Raw genomic sequence first — 23,411 nt, 5'->3', positions numbered from 1 at the left:
TTTGTATGATAGTAGGTTTTAGTTGTATTGTTGTGAGGACAATCATATGATGACTCAGCACTCTTCGTTAGCAAAGTAAATTGTTTCGGCGTTAGATTTTTGGAACGTAAGTCGAATACATACTCTTTTATGGAAGTAACAAGATTACTGCGATGACGTTGGTAGGTCTCTCAAGCAGTGACCATGGTTTTGTTTTTGAAAGATGTCGCGACGTCGGTATAATGTTTTCTAAAAGTCAAACTCGGATGGATATCATGACTGTGTAGGACTTACGATAAACATGTATTGTACACATACAACTTTGTTACAAGAACTATGATATTTCTGTAAGTATTATAGTTGTGTGTTGGATTATTGGAATATTTAGATGCGTGACCATTCGTGTAAAAAAGTTCTTGTGACATTAAAAACAGTTTGCAGAGTCTGGCCAATCATTCTATAGTTTGAAAGCATGACCAATCATTCCATAGTATAGTAGTATGAGAATATAGAGTGGAGTATTTTGCGTCATGAAAATATTTTTCATACTGTGATCAGAAAAAGTCGCAGGGATCATCAGTCGTATCACGCAAAGTAACTAGTTGACACAGACAAAATATTGAATGAACGCTAACACATCGGATTCATAATCCAAGAGAGTGGAAATTTTTTTCTGTTACACTAAAATATTTCTGCTACACTAACATAATTCGTATCTAGAAAAAACGATACACGCCGAGGACGTGATATTGGTCAATATCCATTATATAGAGAGTGAGTAAATCCTCTTCGAGTTTGGTGTGATTCAAATCAGCGGCATGTTACACATAACCATCATTTGTATTGTGTGCGATATTGTGAAGATGACACCACAACAACACATCAAGTAATATTTTGTATCGGGTTTCACGCTTTAGGAATAGTGGAGTGTGCGATATTTTGGATATGTTTGCGTCGGGTCAATCAGAACTATGTCTAGAATTCAAACACATCCAAGTAAGTTCTTTAGTGACTATGATTACATTTACTTTGATGAAATGAAACTGAAAAATTCGAGTGGATACTATTACTAATGAACAAAAAGCACAAAACGGTTTCACCAGATTTAGGTGTAAGATATCTTTTGGTCGATTTCTTTACCGGAGTCTGTTTTACAAACATTTCTAGTACACCTAAGTATAGGACACATTTAATAAACGTCGTACAAATTGTTTTACGACTTTGGTTTAACGAATCATAATATTTCTAAAATGCTTGCTGGTATCATAAGACACAAATCGAAATGCATATCAATCAAGACCTTTGCATGCTCTGAGTTTTGTGGTGGCATTTATTTCGCTCGATAGAAATGAACTTGTATCAATAGTAACGCGAAACGTGTTTATCATTTTCGGTGTTGGTTGTGTTCATGATTTCTTTGTCGGTATGCACTCTACAAATAATTTCTGCATACTGAGTTGGGATGCGTTTGGTGAATATCATACAAATTGGTTTTGTGGTGGTAATGACTTTCAGCGGTTTGGTTTTTATGATTATAATTACTTTAGAATATTTAAATGATAATGTATGATCACTAATGAACAACAATACAAACACATTTAGTAGATTTAAGTGTAGCGCGTATATCAATTTTATTATTGTTAAAGGATTTCTGTATTACTCAAGTATAGTTGAATAGGTGGTGTCTAGCAAACATATTCCAATTTGTTTTTGTAATGATCAAAGTGTGTGAAATGGTGCGAACGGATTAAGCATTAATCAAGCGGCGGTATGTAAATTCACCTAGTGTGATATCTTGACACCGGGTAATGTGCGAAAGTGTTTCAATTCCCACCGCAGATTACGACGATAAAGTATTGTACCGGTTATTGTTCAACAAAGAAAATTGTTGTTTCATCTTTAGTCTTGGTTACTGGCGACAATTACATTTGTAAATTATTTCCTGATTTCCACAATACGCTGCGTGGTTTTTACGAACACGGCTTAATCTTCCCAATCAAAACATTTCAGACATGTTAATCTAGTTTTACAAATCAATATGTTAATAACAATGTTTCTGAAAAGTTTGTTGGTATCGTAATAACTTTCAACACAACCCTGGTCTAATAATGTTAGAATTTAATAATCAAGTCATGATCGACTATTACAAAATCTCATGTCAAAATCAATATGTCAATTCATATGTTTACATTGTGAAAATTTTCAATATAACGCCTGCGTTCGATTGTAAGAAATGAATTCTCAACTACGTTGGTCAGACATTCAAATCTCGTATACTGAAATGTAATGTGTTAATCTCAAATCGCACACCGAGTAGTATTTACTTTGGTTTATAAAATATACCGAGTAGTAATTACTTTATATTACAGAATAGTAACGACTTTTACAGTTGAACAAAAAAGACGATTTGGCGGTATATGACTACAACCGAACTTGCTATTGATTTTAGATTGTAGCGATTGTATGTACTCGCGTAATCTTGTCTTCTTTCTGTACGGGTACTGTCTAGTTGGTTGGCTAAGTTACAAACGGATTTACTTGACAAGGTTTTCATGATTGACTCTTTTGAGTACGGTAAGATGTTAAAATTTCGAGGCGTAATACTATTTCCATTACCTCAATTGTGACAAAAAAATACCCAGATAACTTGTTCAAGGCTTCTTTTGTTTCAAATCAACATGCGAATAATCAGTAATTGTGACAAGTTGAAATATCGTACCGAAGTTGCGAGTGGGAACAGTACGTGACTGTGTAAGTGTGAAGACAGCGAGATGGTGATCGTGTGAATAAATTAATCTGAAACGCAGTGGAGTGAAAGTTTACCCAGCCTGTCTGGCAATCCTACTTCAAATCGCGATATGACAAAGTAGGTTGAAATATTCCGATTCAACTCATCGCATTGCAACTCGATCGCGTTATGCGTAAGCGGTTGTCAAGTTGGAAATGTTTTCAACAACGAGCAATATTTCATTAATTGACTCTATTTTGTGTAGTAACACATTAAAATATCGTGATAGTATTTACTGAAACTGACAAACGGAAAACCAACTCGCGAATACAGTTGTATGGTTTCATTACTTGTTTCAAATCGATGTGCGTATAATTTCGAAATATGGATAGGTTGAAAGTTGGTAGTTATGTTTGTCAATCCTATTTCAATTCACACTATACCAAAGTCAAAATATTTCATTTTTGATTATCTCAGTTTACCTGTAGTACATCTGACGAACGGATTCAAAGTTGGCAAATTACCAAAATGATTGAATATTATCGGGTTATAGATAGTTGGTATTGATTCTATAAGTGTTAAAACAGCGGCGTGGAATGTGTGAATGATCCGGACACGGAGTTGAAAGTGGGTCAAGTCAAGTAATATTCAGTTTCAAAAGGATTATACTCTTAAAAAGATTCGAGTTATACCAACAATTGACAATTTGTGGGTATTCAAGTCGTTGCCGTTGTGGTTCTGTTATTCCTTACCCTTGTGAGCGATCGTGGGATTTTACAATCATTTCACACCTATTTGAGTATGCGGTAACCTCACAAAGGATTAGGGTTAGGACGGAAATAAGTGGCAATTTGTTGCTATTCAAGTTACCGACACTGGCGGTTCTGTTAGTCGTTACTGATTAAATCTTACCAGCGAAATCAAGTTCTGTGACAAACTGATTACTAAAATTTCACCGCGTGAGCGATCGGTATGGCTATGACACCAAGTCGTGAAAGATGACAATGTCTGAGGTGTTATCTTGTGGGCGATCGTAGGATTTTACTAATATTTCACACCTTTTTGAAGTGTTAGTATGTGAACGCGGCTATTGTTGGTATTTGAACCGCCGTCTACGCCGGCTCTGTGACAAACTAATTACCAAAACATTACCATGCGACTGATTCCTAGATTTAGCAAACTATTTCACACCCTTTTTGCTGAGAGTACGAGACACCGTCGCAGCCTATACCTGAAAGTAAGAATCATCGCCGCACCCATAAGAATAACGATATATCATTGTCGCACTCACCGTAAACGTTAGGATTAACTCGAATCGGTCATACATAATAATTTGGGATATACACATCAACTAAGAATCAATCACGTGACTATTTACCATACCTGATACATATTCAACACCGGTCGAGAGATGCCTATACCCGAAAGTACGATATGCCGACGCACCAATAACAACCCATGGCGAATCACCACCACAGCCTATACGCGAAAGAACGAAGTGCGAGAGATGCCTATACCTAGAAGTACGATGTGCCAACACGAGTTTTCAATACGATATGCCAGAGATGCCTATACCTGAAAAGGTAACCATACCACCACGGGTTTTCACGGCACCATGCCACCGCAGCCTATACCGAAAAGGTAACCATGCCACCACGAGTTTTCACGACACCGTGCCGCCGCAGCCTATACCCGAAAAGGTAACCATGCCACCGCAGCCATAAGACACAATGGCACCATGCCACCCCCGCCATAAGACATAAGGGTCACCATGCCACCCCCGGTTTCTCGGCACAATGCCACCACGCCCATAAGAGCCCCTGCCAGGTCACGACCGATCTACTATACTACTAAGGTAGCCTTCTGATGGCTCTGATTGACATCTAAATATGCCACAAAATATATTAGACAACATTGGTTGTTTGTTTCTATGAATAGTTATTGTTAGTTTTTTTTTTATATAAATGCTAAAATGAGGGTGATATATCGTTTCGACAAATTTTTACTAACATCACAATACGGCTCATAGTGGAGTATAAACTGCAATGAGTCCGATATTACTCAGCGTATAATCCCCGCAAACTTTGGCATTAAGTGCTGTATTCTATGAAAAGCTATCACATAACGACATAATAGTGTGTTCTAGTAATGAAATGCACTTACAGTTTATTTCAATGCATAGCACTCGTCACTCTGCGTCTATCAACACTAAAATATCCTATATAGAATCTACAGTCTATGTGAAATTGTGTATGCTTTTGAAATAGCTGGATGGGTAAATCCAGAAGTAGGCTTGCTACCTTTGCATTTTCGTTATGAGTAGCCTACTCGAGTGCTTTCGTGTGGCTCCATACGTAACCTACTCTAAAGCTTGAAATGCGACATCCAAAAAGGTTGGGGTCCACTGATACATGAGACATGAATGAAGTCAAGGGGAATGTCTCGAGTCGTGTGACTTAGTCGAGTCATGCGCAATGACTCGGATTGAAATCGAGTCAGTACACGAATTGCCTCAAGTCGAGTCATTTTCCATTTTAAATATAATTACTCCAGTCAATTTAGTCAACTAAAACTGCGACACCACGAGTCCATCTCGGGTCGATTCATAACTCGAGTCATTACAGCCCTGGTACGTATGTGGTAGCATACTTGATAGATGACTGCTGGTACAATGCCTTTAATGCTTTTAACTTTAATTTAAGACCTAATCATACCTAAAGCGCATTGCCCCTATAATTTCAATCGCCAAGTCTAAACCAGGGTGTCTCGATGGGTGGGCCACATTTGGGAAATTGTATAATTAGTGAAAGTTAAGTTATATTCGTTATATTCATCTATTCAGAAATAAATTCATGTAATCGAATTATACGTATGCTACATAAAGCTTTTGATCCGACTCTGAGGACACTTAGTTAGACGTATGGAGTCACAATGTGTACAAGTCGAAAATGCGAGGGAAACGGCGGCTTTTGTCCTCCCGACTATGACAACCCACGGCCAACAGCAACGAAAATAATTTCGATTATATAGTAACTAGAAGGTAAAGCTGAAGTGACCAAGTATTCCGGCAGTGTCATACGTCGTATGCCGTCAACAGGGGTGTGCATAAACTTGGACTGAAGTGCATTTGATGTAGATTTACAGTACTTCGGCAGATCGTGTTATAGTAACATAAAAATAGCCACAACTGCCATTTATTATCAATTTTCAACTTCCTTTGAAAGAATACGGCACCACCGCAACGAATCGTAATGGATTGAGGAGTTAGCGCAGCACAATAATCTTTGGAATCGATCTAAAAATGTCCGGCCTTGAAATCATTGTACATAATGTAAGAGTCACATGAATTGACGGCATCATTGGATTAAATGTACTGACATCGCAACTTCAATAGGTAGGCTACAAAACATTTTTACATTATACAGCTAGCATATTAAAAAATTCGTTCTCCACTTTTCTATAGTCCCCCATTCACTAAAGAATTCTTTGAAGCAGGCCCAGAATGGTGATATTATACCCAACCACAGTGGTACAGAAACCCCAATCACACAGTGGATGCGGCAATTGGATCATTGGATTTCGCGACGTGAGTGGAACAGCGGGTGTACGCAAAAGGGATAAGATCTTCCAGGGCCGTTAACTGTCGCACCGGGGAGCTCGAAAAGGCCCAAACTTTTTCCCTTGGTTGTTTGTTGAAGGAGATAAATTTAGCTTGAACATTATCGTCGTGCTTGGCGCGATTTCGTGTCCCTATACGGGTCTATAATTAAATATTAGTAAAAGAATGCGCATATTTTAGAGAAAAAGTCGTATCGGTGGCTGCGATTACCACGCATTGAACAGGACTATGACTATGTGATATGAGGTGGGCCACAGAATATTTTCAAACCGGGAAATGTGGCACAGCCCAAAAAAAGGTTTAGAACCCCTGGTCTAAACTCTTTGTAACAAGTTCTCAAAAACCATAAAGTATTATATAAATAGATACAGTAGAGTTGCATTTAAAACAAAAATCAATTTTTGTTCAAGCAATGACGTCATGAATATTCAATTGTGACGCCAGAGTGGATTGACATTGACAATTGAAACTATAGGGGTAATGTAGCTCCTTTGACGAAATATGTACGTACTATTTAGCTGTTGACCCAACTGTTATGAGGGTTCCAGCCATCCCATATCGTATACGTCGGCTGCATTGGGTGATCATTGTCCGTAGGCTCATACAACATGTTTAGAGAAAGTATTTACACAATTATGGCATAATTTTGCAACTTAAAAAAACATTTTTTGAAGGCCTTTGGCATACTTTGAAAGCCGTTACTTGAGTACGCGTCATACTATAATTTTCTATACTTTCACCTGAATTGAGTTTGACACGTCTTGAAAATATCGTTTCTTCTTGTAATTTAGTAGATATTTACAGCGTTTGACCAACACTGACTATAGTACGGATATATAAACTGTAGTGCATGTTTGTTTTATTCACATAATTGGCGCTTATGAACACTTTGATCATTTGCACCCGCACAGTAATTCCATAAGTTCGTTTATTTTGAGGTGTTTTGTTCGGATTGTGGTCGACTTGCAAGCACGCCCTCGCCCACCTTCGGTCACTCTCGGTTTTCGTGCGTCCGCCTCTTGAGTCTTAGCTGCTGACTTTTGACTCGACTCACCTTCATTCTGGGCTTTTTCATACACTGCGATCGCAGCGAGGTTAGCGATGAGGAGCCCAGATAAACCTCCAACAAATAGACATCGGTCCGAACCGGGACCTATAGACTTACCGCCTTTTGATTGGATATCCAACTCATTAGAATTGAACATCCAAACGTAAATTCACCTGATAATAGCGGTAGAGTGTTCCATTTATTTTCGTATTTGCACTTCCCAAGTGGCTCCAAGTAGTATTCCCACTCTTTTTCCACGTATCCCCAACCCTTGGTCTTGAACACAAATGTTCGATTGGCGTATATGGAGCGTATGAAATGCCTGATCATAATGTGCATCTTGCTTCCGAATCCCGATGGCTCATCCGACACATCGAATACCAGCAGCTTGGCCGTATCGCAATCAGGTGGATTCTAAATATTATTCCCGTGTAAAGGTATGATGGCTCTGGAACTTCACGCTTTCATGCATTTGAAAAGTATCAGTAACTGTGGACCTGGTCTCCGCGCTACCTGAACACCAACGTAAGGATTGAGAAATTAAATATCTATTCGTAATTTTATGAAACGATAACTGTTATATTTATCTTGCAATTAGCCTACTTGAGACACATACGACTAAGACGTGACACGCACACTACGATAGCACGGTAAGAGTGTGACATTCTGACTTAACTTGAAAAAGTTTGGGGTAATGGCTTCTCGGTGCGGTCAAAGGTACCAAAATGACCTCATTGCTCCAATGCCGACTGACATATATGTTTCTGGGTGTTTCGCATTGGTGACTGACATTAACGTTGTGATGAAAAATATGAAAAGAAATATTTCCGATACAAACTTTACGATTGTCTGTTTGCTATTCCAGCCTTTGAGTAGGGATGGTGTGAACCTCTCAAAGGTGCCGGCTCGTGTGAACGCGAACCTTTTTGACAGGTTCTGTGTGAACGCGAACGTGAAGGTGAACCTCATGACGTCACTTGACGCCATATTGTTAGTTCGAACCCTACATTTAAGTGAAGTGATATAATGTACAGTTAAACACGATACCTAGCGACGACTTAGGCCACATTTTGCCACAATGCTGGTGTGGTATATGACAGTGGTCGGAAACCTATGGCTCACGAGCCATATATGGCTATTTTAGGTACAAGCCAAATATTTATTTTTGTACTGAGTTGATCAATATTGCAGCAACTTGTTAGTAAATTTTCATCAGGGCCCGAATAATTATTCTCGTGACAGTATATACGTGTCTTTTAGAGGTAAAGACAATGCCGTCTTCAGGTTTAGGGGCTCGGGCCCCCTCTTTTCAAAATCCTTCAATTACTGTCGCGCAGGCGACCAATATCACTCGCGAATTCGATGCACCTGAAGTGAAATCTAGGATTGCACGATACGTTGAAAACGCAGTTTTCAAATACGCATTATCTTCCTGATCTACGGCGCGAAATGAACTGCCGAGGACGTTGCATTCACAATTACAAACAATGTCATAGCTACCAACGTTCTTGATTGGTAACTACCTCTGTAGTGCCGACGATAAAATGTAGGCATGTAGCGCAACGTTATGTGTTACCGACGAATACTCTTGAGAATTGAGAATTCGAGCAGTATTTAGATTTTCGGAATCAATGCCAAAGTTATATTCGATTAACATCAGTTCGGCTATTTACGATGAATTGCGTTATCAATGGCGAATCTTGGCTAGTCTGTGCCTCACCTCTCCTTTTGCGCTTCATTTTCGAACAATAAATATGCAAATTTTGTGATCTTGGGAGAAAAATGTTCAAAATCTCGTAATTCATGAATATCGATAGAAAATACCAATAGTAATTGAAGGTTTCATATTTTTTGTTCACTCATCCTGACGACAGGTGAGGTACTGCCTCACTTTCCTCCCCTCACCAGACGCCAACGATGCATCACAGCTTATCATAGGTTTTCACATTTAAAAGGAGCATCACGATTATATCTTACGTTCTCGTAACTCAAGCTTCGCATGCTTAAATAAGGCAACCAGCATGATTAGTAATCGTTTTACGGAGATAATGTGGTGCATACGACGAATCCCATGTAGTGGGTTCGAATTAGTGCTACCATGACGTCACAGATTTTCAATTGTGACGGGACAATTGATTGACATGTATGGCTCTTTGGGAGTTTAAATGCTCCCTATCTGCATGCTATTAAGGACATCTATGGTGTAATCCAGTGCTTTTAAACCTTTTTGAGCTCCATTCGCACTATTTTTGTGAAGTAAATTCCATTCGCACAAACTAACCGAAAATTGTTATACAAAGAGAAGGTGGAGATACTGAATTACATTTTGTTCAAATGTACAACAAATTGGCTACTGTGTGGCTTGAGCTATCAAGTGTCTAAATAAAAAGGCATCTTTTTTCGCTGGTTTTGATTTCAACTATTTCACTAAAACCCTTCTCGGCCAAACAAGTTTTTGGATTTTGTACAAAAACGTCTAATAGTGATTAGAAGGCCAGGTCTTAAATCTGTTCTGCACTCCTATCCAAAATATAGCGTATTTTTCACGAGTGAATAATGCTTGCTGGCAGAAATCGTTTTTCAGAGATGACACAAAGGCCCTGGAGGCAGGGTTGTAATAACTCGAGTCATGACTCGACTCGAGTCACGATTTTCTGATGACTCGACTTGACTCGAGTCATTTTCGCAAAATTTAGAAATGACTCGACTCGACTCGAGTCAATCTGTGTATTGACTCGACTTGGACTCGAGTCATTGCGCATGACTCAAACCAAGTCACATGACTCGTGACTCAGACGGCCAAGAACGACATTTCATTGCAATTTCGAAGAATAATAAAGTTAAACACTATTGGAATTTCGTCTATTGGTACTGGTACTAGAAAATGTGACCAGAAACTGAATGGAAGTGAGGAAAAGTAGTATATTATAAATGCAAACCATTCGATTTCACCAGATAGAGTTAAAAGAGTGGCTTAACAAATAGTTTAACTGGGAACTGACCAGTACACACAATGACTTGAACTTGGACTCGAGTCATCATACCATGACTCGGACTCGAAGCTCTGATCGCTGACTTGGACTCAAAATTGACTCGGTGGTGAATTGAAAATTACTAGACTTGACTCGAGTACTACCTATAAAAGTGACATTGACTTGTGACTCAGAGCCTTGTGACTAGGTTATAACCCTGTCTGGAGGCTCCAGTTTGTTGCAAGGGTGAACAATTCACGTGTTTGTGTTGAGGATTTTGCTATATGTCTTGGAAAATAAGGTCCAAAACGATCCAGGATAGTAGGCACATTAGAGCTCGCTACCTTATGATACGTTGCTCCCAGTTACGTTCTGTTATTTTTCCGATTTCCCATTTTCTGTCTCGCGAGTGAATGAGAAGAGTAAATAATCTCACGATACCGTGAATTCATAGCAGTTTAATATCGGTAAAGCAGCTTTTTATACTACCCCCAAAATCTGAGTTTTTGTGGCATCTCGCGACCCGAGCCTCACCCATGAAAAGGATTTCATTTTCATTATTACAGTAGTATGCTACGATTTTACGGACAAGTATGACATACAGAATGCGCACACCACAATTCTATACCCAACACAGCTCTACAAAACATGTCTGACGCACGCGATTTCAAAATATGGTGAATTAAATTCCTCTGCGTGTAGCAGTTGCACTACTGTAATTACTGTCTACTCAGATTGCAAGAACGGGACTATAATTCCGTGCCGACAACGGAGTTTATCTATATCGAAAGGTTTTGCCATCCAGCATCGGTCATTTTTTCGCCAAGGTTTTTGTCGCCGCTCTCATAGGCCTGAACTCGCTCGCTACTCACCCAAACACTAGTTCATCCCAACGGTCTTCGGCCATGTTTTTCAGAAAAACAGTCGGACAAATCTGATCATGAATTCTCATGATAAAGTCATATTTTCTGCGTGTCTCACTTATTGGCTACAGTACCCAACACCAGTGTTGGGATGACTCGAGTCATGACTGACACCAGCTTCCAAACCAGGCTTTTGGTTACGTAATAATAATAGTGCGAAAATATTAATTTACTACGGCTTGTGAGAGCTACGATAAGTGGTGCGTCATATGTTAAACAAGTTTTTACAATTGCGTCTCAACCACAACTGTTACACTGTCGCTGAATTTCCTATCAAGTTTATTTGAATAATTCACCGCTAAAAAAATTAGCAATTCTTTTCATTCACACTTATCCGGATTTTTCATTCGCACAACCTTCGTTATTCGCACTGCAATTTTTTTCATTCGCACATGTGCGAACCGTCACAGAGGTTGAAAAGTACTGGTGTAATCAATGATGCGTTACAAAAGATCAGAATAAGCAGTATGCCGGTGTCCGGTAATGCCGGTTTAGCACTTTGCAGCTGGTGGTTGGTATATTCTCAGTGACACGGTTTGGTGACTGTTTTTTGTTGATGAAAGATGATATTGATGACTGGTTTATGTCGGATTAGAGTTTTACATCTATCATAGTGTCATTTTATGGGTCATGGGATTTGCGAACCCATGCAACCAAGCACGGCATCGGCTTTTGTTCGAGCCATTCACCGTAATATTGTCGACTATTGAACGAATACTGCAAATCGTGGGAAATCATGGAGGAAAAATGATTTCAAATAATGGATATCCACTCATTCAGAACTCTGTGAGAATGGACGAGAATATCAAAAGCAGAAAACTCGGTAATGCAGGAGGAGAACGTATCCTCCCAGGTGGCTCTTTTTAGACTGTCAACTGTGTGAAATTTTGAATTTTTAGAGTAATACTGGGAATTATACATGTGAAGAAAGTAAGTGACTTTTTCTCGAAATTTTATTTTTCGTACATTGAAAGTTTGATATCATTTTTGCGTCAGACAAAATCGTCCAATCAACGTGGAAATTTGAAGTCTGAAGTGTCTTGGGATACTTAAGACCGTAAAAAGGTTTATATTTTTGTTCAATTAAGGGGTCCCTACCTTTATGTTCATCGCAGTCAAAAATTCCAATACTTTTCAATTTTTCGGAGAAAAAGTTTTTCCTGAAATTAACCCTTATGATTAAAAAAAACTTTTGACTAATCTGGAGTAATTGAAATCTATAAAAAGCAACATGAAAATATTTGGCTGAAAACTTTTTGCCACAAGAACTTTTTCCAAAATTTCTTTCAAAATTCACGGAAAAACGGTAAACGTCAAAAACGTAGTCGGCCATTTCACACCAAATTTCAACAAACGTTGATATATCCACTTGAGCACATTGTGCGCAAATGTCAGAAACATTGCTTCCCCAGTATTAAAGTTATAGGTGTATGACTGATTTTCCCATTCGAGGGGTAGCTTAACTCCTAAGCCCTGATAATCGCTGCATTTGATGATCCTAAACTCAATTCTCGATTTTCACAAAATTCCTAAATTCGCTGTTGCAGAAAATTGTCACGGTGCCAGGAAACATGACGTTACTGGCGTACCCCCCAAAATTCTCTCGTGTACCACGGTTTGAGAACCCCTGGCCAGACCGGACAATATATTCGACGTCTGAGTGTTGCTACGTTGATATCGATCAGAGTGTAAAACGAGCTTCTATACTTGCTACCGATATTACCTCATTAACAAGTTATGCAGCAGTAGCTAACGCTAATCGCACGGATTTGTTTTTTTATGATACAATAAACATGAAATCGAGATGCACCCAGTACGCTTGCTAGATTTTTTTACATCAGACAATGATATTATAATTTCATTGATTGGTTGAATAATCATTATTTGCTGACTACCTACATGCACGGTATTTCGCACTTGATGTTGTGTGATTGCGGGTCAAGCTCACAGCAGACCGTCACTAAATATTCAGAAACGGAAAGCTGGATATTTCGAGCAAACTGTTGTAACGAAGCAAGTAAAATTTTAAATTTTTTAGATTGTCGACGTACATGCTCGTCCAGTGTTGATTTGGTATGCTGTCAGCTCCATGCATAGAGTGGCCCGCAGTTAAAACGCAGTATCAATTTCAACCAAAGATGTTACAATGACGTGAAAATTGTAATATATAAAAAGATTCACAGTGCAGAACCTACCAAAGTTCGTTTGGGAACGTGAACCTCTCGTTCACACCAACCCTACCCTTGAGCATATCAAAACAGAGGCATGCATGCATCGTATTGACCAAAACTGTATCTATGTTTCTTTACGTGAACTTTTCACGGGTCTCGTGAACATAGTGCGTTCTGGTGTTATGTGTGAATTTCACGATGCAAAAAGCGTTTTCCCGCGCAAAAAGGTAGCAAACAATTGTTTTTATAGCAATGGAAATCAGTGACAATAGAAGAACTGAAGAAATTTGACTTTACCAAACTCATGCAACTCCGCCATTTATGTCGCCTACGAGACGCCCCTAGTATGGATGACGTGGAAGCAGGACCGTAACTGCCGCCGGGGGGGGTGAGATCGACGGGCCCAAAATTATTTCGCGAATGAACATAAATGTTAAAGTATTTTTTTGAAAATTTATGCAGCTTTATTCAAATTTTTTCGCGGCTAGGTGCGATTTAATGTCCCCAAATATTTTTAATATTGGATACCCTACCCCCAATAAAATACTCATGATTCATAGAAATGGGTATTTCCGCGCCGGCCATGACCATGCCACGACGCACCAAAAGACATGAAGTGATAGGTCATGCAACATGTTACTCCGAGCTACGATCGGAAGCGAAAAAACCTTGACCGAAAAAGACTGCCCTTATGCTGACCGAAAACTTCGATATATATACAATTATACTTGTCGATAGGCGCAGTAATAGCTGGCGCAGAAAGTCCTGGCAATCTGAACTCCACAAGACAAATGCCATCCCACAGAGAAAAATTATTTGCCAGTGAAGAAATACCAACTTGAAATCCTGTTCATCTTTTTGTGGAACATATTGAATTATTATTTACGCGCCCTACATTTTCCCAAGACAACACCTCACTCGGATCTACCGGTAAATCTGATTACGTGGGCAGAGAGAGAAAAAAAATTATAGCAATATATAAGCAGTTTTCGATATTATTGACCGATACAAGCTTGAAATATAGAATTTGTTCGCGTTTCGCGTAGATGTGAAAACGTATATCGTGATGGGGGTCTGGACATCGAAGCCGTCAATAAGTTTGGTTTACCTCCCTATGGGGGGCCCCTAGACTAACGATTTAGGTGGCTGACGAAGTGCTGTTTCGGCCCTGCGTAGAAGTCAACTGTATTTCAATCGCTGATGGGACCATTCTCAATATGGAATTTACCTGTATTTCGACTATTCGCTCACGTATTGCGTTCGAGAGTTCTTTCAGGCGTGACCAACGGAGACTCTCGGACATGAGCAACACCGTTCGTATCCGATTGCTGGCATCTCTGCAACAAATTTCCATTCTTCTCATCGTAAATCAACGGTAATGACACACGGGGAATCGTAGAGCAATAGATTTAACGTCTCATCTACGGATCAGATGCAGATGTGATCAGGAAAGAAATATATTTTTCGAGTAGGCTACTTGTGGTGATTGTTGTGATTGTGTAAGCCAGGGGCGGGTAACTTCTCCAGTCGGCGGGCCAGATAAATAAAAATTAAGTACTTCGCGGGCCGGATTGCTGAATCGAAAGATTGTTCGCCCATTTATTCAATTAAACAAGGAATAAATCGTATTTAAAGAATGTATTTTAACGACAGCAATGCCATTTCAAAGCGATTTCTCGCCGATAATGACGATTACAATGTGGAGTTGAGAACCTCATTTTCATACAGCAATAGTTCTCAAACTTTTCAAACACGCCTCCTTTTTGATAGTGAAAGATTCCGCCACCACCCCCCCCCCCACCCCCTTATCGTGATATCACAAAATATGAGAGATAAATCCGAATGCTAGCCATCCCAACGGATAGTTTGATGGCATTAAAGGTTATGGCTATTGATCAGAGAGTTCTCAAATATGAAATTCGTACAATAGACAGAGTAATCACCATAAGCTGGAGGTAAATCGCGCCGAGCGCGAAAATTTTCAGTTTACTGTGACTTCGCGCCACCTTCAGATGCTTTCCCGTCCCCAGCTTGAGAATCGCTGTCATACATGCACTGCCATGTCTGCTTCTCTCTGATCAATCAACACAAGGTGCAATCTTAAATTATTATTTAAGACGTTCGATAAGCCCGTTACCCCAAATTTACGAAGGTATGAATTCAGTAGGTGGCGAGACAACGTAGTTGTATAATCCACAGCTGCAAAACCAATATGTAGTGGGTTCGAGTCCGACTCCAGAATTCCTACCTAAGTGTTGGAGCTTTATCTAGGCTCCTCCTCGCCATCTCATCGGCATAATTATTAAGCTATATCTCACGAAAGCCCAGACGTGTGCCGTGCTACCAGCAGTTGGCGGTTACGGAATCAGAAATAAGAAATATCGGCCTAGTGTAAATGATCATTGTGGACGACTAACACTATGATTACCACAACAGCAATAGGGATGAGTACATAGTTAATGCTGACAATGCAAGTCTTCTTGCTTCGACTTACCCGTAAGCTCCACTCTCGCACACTGCGCAGTGCGCACACCAGGATATAACAACATACAGTCACTAAGATTTGACGTAGTAAGCAAGTAGTGGGGAATCTCCGGCAGACTGATGGGCCGTGGGCCACATCATCATGTAAGACGGGAATCTATCAGCGGGCCGGACAAAATGCCGTCGCGGGCCGGATCCGGCCCGCGGGCCGTATGTTGCCCGCCCCTGGTGTAAGCACTGATTACTGTAGTTAGTTTACTTCGCGCTGTTCATTCCGTTCGTACATCAGTTGCTTATCTGTGTTGTAAAGTACATGCCTTATTAGTTTTGTGTAATTGACCGTAGCCGAATTTCAGTTTATAAAAACCTAGAAAGCTGTCAAGCAGTAGTGCGGATCATGAACCGGAGCCGGATTGGATATCCGGCCGGATTTTTACAATTTTGACCGGACCAGATCGGAGCTGGATCAGTACTTTTTCTGTTACGGCCGGAGCCGGATCGGAGCCGGATCACTACTTTTTTGATCCGGCCAGAATCTTTATGGATAAGCATAACTTTTATAACTATATAACTACCAACCAACCACACGTAAATAACCACCAAGCCAGTGTGAACATAAACGAGGCATATTTATCAATTCACGGAACCTCCGTACCGAGTAGGGCCGGATTTCTGGCCGGACTTTTTCATTTTTGGCCGGAACCGGATTGGAGCCGGATCAGTACTTTTCCTGATGCGGCCGGAGCCGGATTGGGGCCGGACCAGAGAATTGCACAACTGGATCGAAGCCGGACCAGAGAATTTGTCGATCCGCTCCGCACTATCAAGCAGTACTCGAGTATATGGTTGGTTTCTTCGCACTACTCACTGAAGGGGTTATGTTTTTAAGCTAGATACACTTCTACTTCTACTTTTATTCTGGCAATGCTACCAACTGCCGACCCTGCGGATTTAGTGAAGCACAATCTAGTTTAAATATGTATCAATCCCATTTACTAGTGTAATCGTCCAAATAACTCGGCGAAATTGCGCCGACTATACTCGAAAAGGGCATCTATTGGTGGTGTGTCTAGCGGGGACCACCGATACTCACGGCCTTGTGCTACATCACATTTTCAGGGAATAGGAGACCGACGCTCACGTTACAAACCTGACGATTGGCCCAATGATTGGTTTGATTTCGCTTTTCGAAAATACCAGACGCCTCCCATTTTGAGGAAAAAAGTATTCAGTATAATTAAGTAACGTAGGCCCCGGTCTCTAGTCATTTAGCGTTAGTCGCGAAGAAGCATGTTGATATTTTGAACGTAGGCGATTAACTAGCGTTGAGTAAGTGAGAGTCCGACCAAACCTACAGTTTCAAAATACATACTTGAATATGTTTGATTCCTTGATTATCTACTTCGGCTTGAAGCAGCTTCGGCATGTCTTCAGGACCGTAACTGCCGCAATCCAAACCCCCAATTGAGGGGGTGCTGAGCTCGTAGGGACCCAAAATAATGTCGTGAATTAGCATATATTATAGTTATTTTTGGAAATTTGAGCAACTTAAAAAAAATCAATGTTACCAATTATCTTGGTTATTGGGTACCCTCCCCCCCCCAAGAAAGAAAACGCATAATTTATAGAAATGGGCATTTCGACGTCGGCCATTACCGCGCCACGACGCACCAATACATATACAGTTTAGGCCATCTAACATGCGACTCCAAGAAGTGTACCAGAATGATCGGCGGCGAGAAAACCTGGGCCGAAAAGTACTGCCCTTATGCTGACCTTGTGGGGTCCCAAGAGCAACGTTTTTTTGGGGGAGGGGGGCTGACGAAGTGCTGTTACAGTCCTGCATGTCCTGGGAATCGTTATAGGCCCTATACGTCTACCAGTCATTGCGTATAAATTTACAGCGTTACTTCTCATTCTACTTCAGTAACGATACTGACTACACTAGCCACCTCTGATCAGATTTAGACATCACAAGTTCTACTTCAAAACATACCTCACCGTATGAATTGTCTTTATCAATGTTTTGTGTTCATTTCCATCTGGGACTATCACTTTCATTCTCAAACTTTTTTAGAAATACCTGAATTTTCGAAGTAACGTCGCCAAACATTTGCTGTTGGCAAGATTGGAATTTCTGGAACACAATATACCCAAGCGGAAATCGCGGACCTAACGCAAAGTCATTATTACATGACATAATCAGTTTGGCTCTATTATCGCATTGACAGTGACGTGACATCTCATTACTTGGGCAAGTTTTTGCAACTACAGCTTACGGGAGCTTCCTAAATACTCTGAATATTTGTGATAGGATGTAGGAATTTTATGTTGCAACTTTTTGCAACTTTTCCTATTATTTCATGACGACTTTTTTAGTGCAACTTTTATCAAGTATTGCACAAAATGTGAAAGGAGTAATTTTAAAAAACATGCTATAAAACTATTTCTAGTATACTTTTTCTGATTTTCTGAACAACTAACTATGTTATGGATAAGCTGCATCTCAATATTATATATGATGCAAAGGCTTGCAAGCTAGAAGTTCAATAACCCAAGCCAAGCACGACATTATCTGAACTATATGTAAATAGATCGCTTGATTGATTTGCCGTCGCTTAAATTTGAGGTCCTTCCCATTTCACGGACGCCCAGGCGAGACCGCCCAACGTTTACATTTTCACTGGGTCACCTTTCCAGGGTCCGGCTGTTGATTTTGTTAAAGTCGAAAAATTGAGTTTTGCTGCTATGCCCTGGACCAAGTTCGCAGACCTATAGGGGGTTTTTGGTGTGGTAATTTGACTTGTTTTGTGGACTATCGCTTTGCTGTTTCGCTTTTTGCGGAGAAATACTTCCGCATAGCGTTATTTTCTTGCTTCGTACCGGAAGAAAATGTAATTTTCGGTGGCCTCGCCAGGCTATCCGTAAAATGGAGAAGTACCGTATATTTGGCAGCTCTGCGTCTGCAGGAGCTGACAGCGAAGTGCTGTCATGTAGCTTTCAAACCTAAATAACATAAGTGTATGCATGATCGATTAAATAACGAAGAAAGAAACGAGACAAGCAGATATCCTGAAAATCTTAAACTTTTGGGTCATACAGCGGCACCATTTAAGTATCTCATACCCTAACAATTCTAGAAATTATAAATGCAACTTTTGTTGAAATTAAGTGCAACTTTCCCACGATTTTAGTGCAACAAGAACTTTCCCTACTCATGACATATACCTCTGTTTGGCAACCAACTTCCAGATAGCTGCTTTTTTCTGTCATTAGTGGAATGTTGTGTGTGTCACCCATATATTGATGCAAATTAATTCAACTTCTTCGTACGAAGAGGCGTATTTGTGTCGCACATGTTGCAGAAGACAGAAGGTGCTTTACAATGCGAAATTGGAAAGTCGATCCAACTAACCCAATCCCATGACCGTGGGAATCTGATTAATATTTCTAGCATTTGTATATCTATTTATCTTTAGATTAGAATCAGGTTTGATAGTGATGACGCATACTTGTACATTTCCATATTTCTCGATTAGGCTTTGTTCTCAAAGGTCTTGAAATGCGATCTCCCACTTTTGTTCAGTTATAGTTACTTGTTACATTCTATGGGTAACAGATTGCCAAATATCTGTCATCGTGATTGCAACTACAAAAAAATATTATCACGTAGCCCTGTTATCTAACTCATGAGACTAGACTAGAAACCGTGTCGTAATTAATATCCCTAACGCAGATAAATTCATTGTAGGTGCATATACGCGAAATAATAACTAAGTAATATGTTGGTCATGGAGGCAGCTTAACCGCTGCACTTTATAAGCCTACATTATATATATGCTGCAAATATGTCATGTTCGTCGTTATGTGCAAGACGTATGGCGTGCTATGTAATTCACGTTACGTTTGTTTCAAATGCTGGATCCTTACTGTACAATATTTCATGTGTACAGTAGTCTCTCACGTATAAACTCACACGAATTCATCTTCGAAATAATCCTTGCTAGATGTTGTCCGTCCATGTAACCATCGACTTCTTATTTTCCTCATAAATGTCATCAGTGATGATGCGATATCGTCACTCAAGTCCGAACTACCCAACTCTCTCTTCAGCGATACATTGAGGTGGGGATATCGAAAATCAATAACTTTTTCTGTGATTCCACGTCCTGAAACAACACGAATGACCGAGCTTAATGCAGGTACTTATAAACTTTATTTTAAGCCTTCGGGGGGCCGCTAGCAGAACGTTAATCGGAAGTAATTCATAAAACACGCTATATCTATTGCCATTGTTACGGTCGTTGATTCAAGTAAATCATTATTCAAGACTATTCAAGATTCAAGTAAAGGTATAGCACAGCTTGTGATATCTGACTATAACTGTAGCGCATTGGATGCTGCAAAATCAGTCTGCATGCAACCACGGTGATTTGACGCGCTGTTGTGCACAGAACAGTAAAATGTCCACTCGCGGCAGAAACTTGTGTGCGTATATAAATTTGTAAATAATTCACAATCAAGTTGGAGAGCGAATTTGCCGAGCCAAAATTCAATAATGCAAAATGCAATCAACTTTGGACATCGCCACAAACCTACTTTTTTCTGCCGTTAACTTGGTCGCTGCCACTTATACATACGAATAACATACAAACACAATAACTCCGTATCAAAACAAATCCGGTATACTACGCGATTCACGAACGAGCCGCAATAGATAATGGTTTTGGACTTCCATGCATTTCTATCAAGAAAGCGTAATGGTGGAGCGTCTGACTGCTTCATCGGAAGGTCGTGGATTCAAGCCCCGACTGGGTCACACCATAGACCGGCTCAGTAAAATTGACATTTGTGGCTTCCCCGCTTGGAGCTCAGCATTACCGGGATAGCATGAAGGGGTGGTGCAAGACTTAACAAGCCATGCACTCATGCTATGAATGAGCATCAAGGACAATAATATATAAAATATGAATATTTGAAATAAAAAATATGATATAAATTTTATCCTCTCTCAGCCCATGTGATGGGATTTATAGATATAGCTGATGGAGGTCATGTCTTAGCTCCGGGTTAGCTTCAAGAGGGCCTATTGGTATTAATTACTTTGTTGACATGTTCTTATTTCGTAACCGCGGGATAATATTATCGCTGCTCAAATTATGTCCAATCCAGAGATTAGGGCTTTCTTTCACAGATTCAGAGATTTGAAAATATTCTGATTACTATCGGGAATAGTACTGTATTATCTACCCAGAGGTGGTCAGTAACGAAGTACTTCTACTTTTTCGAAGTACTCAAGTAGTTTTCCCCTACTTCTGCTACTTACTCAAGTAGATTTGTTTTTCGCTACTTCTACTTCTACTTTGTAATATTCTGTGAATTACTTACTTACTTTTCGCTATTTTCAGTTTGTCAAGTAGAAGTAGTTTAATCCCCCAATAAGAAAGATAGTTCGAAGTTTTTCGGGACTGTTTTCACGTGGTACCAACATTTAATTTTCATAAAAGTCATGTCACACCTAGCCTACCATAATTTTCGTTGCGCTTCGCGCGCAGTAGATATGGCGTGACAAATATGTTTTAACGGAAGTATCACTGAATATAATTTAAGATAGCGGGTTGCGTGGTTCCGTTCACACCGCATTGTCACCTATACCAAATATTTTATCACAGTAAGTATGGCCCCCCATAACGTTTCATACTATCGTTTCGCAATCTAGCAATAACCTATTATACTTAGCAGCCCATGACGTGTCGAAATCTGGAAAAGTGGACTTTGACTTTTTTTTAACGTTAGACCCGTTTTAGGAGACCAGTGTTGAAACTTTCTGGGCAAAAGACATGAAATATTTTTTCCGCTTTCTTGGTATTTTTCTTTAAATTACGAGTATTATACATTGAGTTCTAATCATTGTTTCAGTTATTGTGTAAACATTTTGAAAACATACATGTTAAAGTATGAAAGCAAGTGTAGCAATGCCTGGTATTTTCCGAAAATAAAGCTATACACTATATGGCATTTTTACGATCTGTCATATCTTTGATTAACGTTTACTAATCGCGCAAAGTGTTCAAGCCGTATCCGACACAACTTGTCAGTATTGCTCTTCGACTGAACTAGGCGCCTTATAATATGAGGGAGGGCGCCATGCCATAATATTATCTAAAACGGGGTGTTCAAGTAAACAAAGAATTAGTATCACATTCCATATCAATACTATCATTTACATCCCATGATATGGACGACTGCTTATTCTGTCAAAAATTGAGCCCTCCTGGGATGCATCAATATAAATCAAGCTCTATACTCCTTCCTCATAGCTCAATTTGCAGCTTTTGACAGTCCATGCGAACGAATTACGATAGTTTTCAAAACTACTTACTTACTTGAGTAGATTTAAAGTCAGTCAATTCTACTTCTACTTCAAGTAGTTTTAGATTGCTTATGAAAAAAGTACTTCTACTCGTACTTGAGTAGATTTTTTCGTCGCTACTTCTACTTCTACTTGAGTAGCTTTCTTGACTACTTTGACCACCTCTGAATCTACCTCCCAATTCATGGTTTGATTATTGAACAATTCTTCCATACATCGAGGATTTAATTACTTAGTTTTTAATTAGCTTATTTTCGAATATTTTGAGTGGTCTTTCTTGGATCCCCTGAAAAGAGTTTGCGAACACTGGCTAGGTGTGAACCAAACGAAGGACATTCTGACGATAATCAGACATATGACTGAGATAATTGTTATTATTCAATATTATTTTTACACGGTACCATTTATTGCCACAACCTGAACAAGTTATTTGGCATGTAAAACTTGACTTTGATATTATATCTATCTCTTTGCATAAGCCATTAGAAATCATCGCATATGTTAAGAATAATTATTATCAATTTGATGGTCAATATAGAAGAGTTTATGAAAGTGAATTTATTTCTCTCGCACCAAGTCACAACTATAGTTGACCATAAAGTTTTGGATTGTGGAATCGTGAATGCATGATTGGAGTATTTGTAACATTTTTTGGTATTCATTCATACACATGCGTCAATAGTCCCTGAATATCAGATTAATGCCCAACCTTGTCAGATACAGCAAACACCGAAATTTGGAGAAACATTCTCCTTGACCAAGATTTCGAATTATACGTTCAACTTTAATCGTTGCAAAATAAATTAAGCTTCTCTAGTATTAATATATCTTCTGCTTTGTAAATTGAATAGCTTACCTGGGGGAAACGGGGTGTTACTGAACGAAACCGAAACAAACGAATTCATTGTTGGTCTGCGTGAAATAAGTAAAAGGTAATTTTAATAAAGTAATCAGGACGTGATAGACGTGTCGCACTCTGCCACGGAAATCACACTTGCTGGTGATATTTAAAATGTGAGACTTCATGAAAGAACGTATTCAACTCTAGTGTAACTTCGTGTAAGCGGTGTTTTATAAATGCCTGGAAGTGGGCCGTGCTACAAGTTGGCAGCTA

The 23,411-nt window shown here is 39.6% G+C and overlaps 1 protein-coding gene across 1 annotated transcript in view; it reads right to left on the bottom strand.

The window, feature by feature from the left end:
- Positions 1-23,411, bottom strand: part of LOC145439653 (alpha-(1,6)-fucosyltransferase-like) — a 56,765-nt gene that overhangs the window by 26,717 nt on the left and 6,637 nt on the right. Inside the window, exons 2-5 of the mRNA XM_080317176.1 lie at positions 23,154-23,209; positions 19,901-20,093; positions 14,669-14,777; positions 7,548-7,788 (exon numbers count right to left, since the gene is read on the bottom strand). Of these exons, the coding sequence (XP_080173302.1) occupies positions 7,548-7,788; positions 14,669-14,777; positions 19,901-20,093; positions 23,154-23,209 (599 nt within the window). The remainder of the gene's footprint in view (positions 1-7,547; positions 7,789-14,668; positions 14,778-19,900; positions 20,094-23,153; positions 23,210-23,411) is intronic.

Source organism: Botryllus schlosseri, chromosome 5 (genome assembly GCF_051294905.1).
Source record: "Botryllus schlosseri isolate E-star chromosome 5, Bs_hap1, whole genome shotgun sequence".
Classification (NCBI taxonomy): domain Eukaryota; kingdom Metazoa; phylum Chordata; class Ascidiacea; order Stolidobranchia; family Styelidae; genus Botryllus; species Botryllus schlosseri.
This window is presented reverse-complemented; position numbering and strand designations above follow the sequence as displayed.